Source organism: Myotis yumanensis, unplaced genomic scaffold (assembly GCF_028538775.1).
Source record: "Myotis yumanensis isolate MYYU_CA2020_CCGP unplaced genomic scaffold, mMyoYum1.0.hap1 SCAF_23, whole genome shotgun sequence".
In the NCBI taxonomy this organism is placed as follows: domain Eukaryota; kingdom Metazoa; phylum Chordata; class Mammalia; order Chiroptera; family Vespertilionidae; genus Myotis; species Myotis yumanensis.
In genome coordinates, this window is record NW_027223774.1 from 1773005 (window position 1) to 1775747 (window position 2743).

At 54.4% G+C, this 2743-nt stretch overlaps 1 protein-coding gene across 1 annotated transcript; it reads right to left on the reverse strand.

Moving 5' to 3' along the window:
- Positions 1-630: 630 nt before the first annotated feature.
- Positions 631-1560, reverse strand: LOC139000232 (olfactory receptor 2G6-like). Its single transcript, XM_070402491.1, has one exon. It carries the CDS (start codon positions 1558-1560, stop codon positions 631-633), a length of 930 nt encoding a protein of 309 aa, XP_070258592.1.
- Positions 1561-2743: the final 1183 nt, after the last annotated feature.

Sequence of the window (2743 nt, forward strand, 5' to 3'; positions counted from 1 at the left end):
CCTAGTACAGGGGTGGGCAAACTTTTTGACTCGAGGGCCACAATGGGTTCTTAAACTGGACCGGAGGGCCGGAACAAAAGCATGGATGGAGTGTTTGTGTGAACTAATATAAATTCAAAGTAAACATCATTACGTAAAAGGGTACGGTCTTTTTTTTTTTTTAGTTTTATTCATTTCAAACGGGCGGGATCCGGCCCGCGGGCCATAGTTTGCCCACGGCTGACCTAGTACCATGTGCCTCGATGAAATGCACACTGAACTTGTCTCTATTTTATATGGACGTCCACTAGGGCTTCCTGCATGGCTCATTGTCATTCAACTTTTTCAAAAATATTTTTTTTTATTGATTTCAGAGAGGAAGGGAGAGGGGGAGAGAGAGAGATAGAAACATCCATGGTGAGAGAGAATCATTGATTGGCTGCCTCCTGCATACCCCCTACGAGGGATGGAGCCTGCAACCAGGGCATGTGCCCTGACTGGGAATCCAACCGTGACCTCCTGGTTCATAGGTTGATGCTCAGCCACTGAGCCACACCAGCCAGGCTGTCATTCAACTTTGTTGCCAACCTTTTGGGGTACAGGTGTGCTCCTGGCCTATGAGGGTGGATCTCTGGGGTCCTTCCCCCCGTCCTAGGACGGCACCTGCAGATAGAGCTTCCGCAGGGCCCCCATCATGTCCTTGTTCCTCAGGCTGTAGATGAGTGGGTTCAGGCTGGGTGTGAGGATGGAGTAGAAGACAGCGGCCAGGCGCCCCTGCAGAGGGGAGGAGCGGGCGCTGGGCTGCATGTAGGCAGAGCTGCCGGCGCCGTAGAACAGCAGCACGGTGGCCAGGTGGGACGAGCACGTGGAGAAAGCCTTCCGGCGGCCGCCCACGGAGCGGATCCGCACCACAGTGGCCAAGATGCGCACATAGGACAGCACGGTGAGCGCAAAGCAGCTCATGATGACGCAGCCGCTGACCGCGAACCCGGTGGCCTCGTGGGCATCCGCGTGGGCACAGGCGAGGCGCATGACCGGGGGGATGTCGCAGAAGAAGTGGTCAATGACTCGGGGACCGCAGAAGGGCAGGGAGAAGGTGTTGGCCGTGTGGAAGGTGGAGAAGAGCAGCCCGCTGCCCCAGGCCACCGCCACCAGGGAGACGCAGATGCGGGGGCGCATGGCCACGCCGTACACCAGGGGCCTGTAGATGGCCAGACACCGGTCGTAAGCCATGGAGGTGATGAGGAAACACTCCGTGGATCCAAGGCTGACATACGTAAAGAGCTGGGATGCGCAGGCAAGGAGGGAAATCTCCCTCGAGCCCAGCATGGTGGCCACCAGGGCCCGGGGCAGGGTGGTGGACATGGAGCAGATGTCCACCAGGGAGAGGTGCTTGAGGAAGAAGTACATGGGCGTGTGCAGGCGGGGGTCGAGTGTCACGGCAACCACGATGGAGATGTTCCCCAGGAGGGAAGCCAGGTAAACGAGAAGGAAGAAGGCCGCGCTGAGCAGCTGTAACTCAGGGGAAGCCGAGAAGCCCTGGAGGAGGAAGATGGATACCGTCCCCGTGAGGTTGGCCATGTTCTTTCTTTGGAAACGCTGGGGAATTGCAGAGCGGCGCCAGGAGCAGAACTGCAGAGGGCGATCCAGGAGCAGAATTGCAGAGGGCGAACTTGGAGCGGAATTGCAGAGGGCGAACTTGGAGCGGAATTGCAGAGGGCGAACTTGGAGCGGAATTGCAGAGGGCGAACTTGGAGCGGAATTGCAGAGGGCGAACTTGGAGCGGAATTGCAGAGGGCGAACTTGGAGCGGAATTGCAGAGGGTGCGCCAGGAGGAGAATCGCAGAGGGCATGCCGGGAGCAGTGCAGTAGCTAAGACCTAGGAGGAAGTGGGTAAGAAGTTGGGTGAGCGCAGGCTGGAAAAGAGGCTCAAGCATTTGCTCATTAAACCCACGTGCACTACGTGTCTTCCCTAGAAGTCTCAAAGTCAGATACCTATAGAGGCCGGGCAGGGACACAAATTAGTGGATTCAGGCCCTGGCTGGGTGGCTCAGTTGGTTAGAGCATCCTCCAGTGTACTGAAGGGTCGCAGGTTTGATTCCCGGTCAGGGCACATACCCATGTTTCGGGTTCCATCCCTAGTGGGAGCACATTCAGGGGCAACTGATGGATGTTTCTCTCTCACACGAATGTTTCTCTCCCTCTCTTTCCTCCTTCCTCTCTCTCTGGAATCAATGAAAAATATATCCTGCGGTGAGGATTAAAAAAAAAATTAGGCCCTAACCGGTTTGGCTCAGTGGATAGAGCACTGGCCTGCGGACTGAAGGGTCCCAGGTTTGATTCCAGTCAAGGGCATGTATCTTGGTTGCATGCACATCCCCAGTAGGGGGTGTGCAGGAGGCAGCTGATCGATGTTTCTCTCTCATAGATGTTTCTAACTCTCTGTCCCTCTCCCTTCCTCTCTGTAAAAAATCAATAAAATATTTTCTTTTAAAAATAAAATAGAATAAAGGGACTCTTACCCTTTGGAGCAGCATAGATGGACCTGGGGAGCATTATGCTAAGTGAAATCAGCCGGTCTGAGAAAGGCAAATACCATAAGATCTCACTAATATGTGGAATCTACCAAACAAAAGAAACTGGTGAACGAAATAGAACACAGAGGCATGGGTGCATAGAACAGACTGACAGCTGTCAGAGGGGTGCAGGGTGAGGGGACTGGAGAAAGAAGGTGAAGACATTAGCCAAAGGACATATATCCATT

Coding starts and splice junctions, on each gene's coding strand:
- LOC139000232 (XM_070402491.1), bottom strand. CDS start 1,560: ATGGCCAACCTCACGGGGACGGTATCCATCTTCCTCCTCCAGGGCTTC.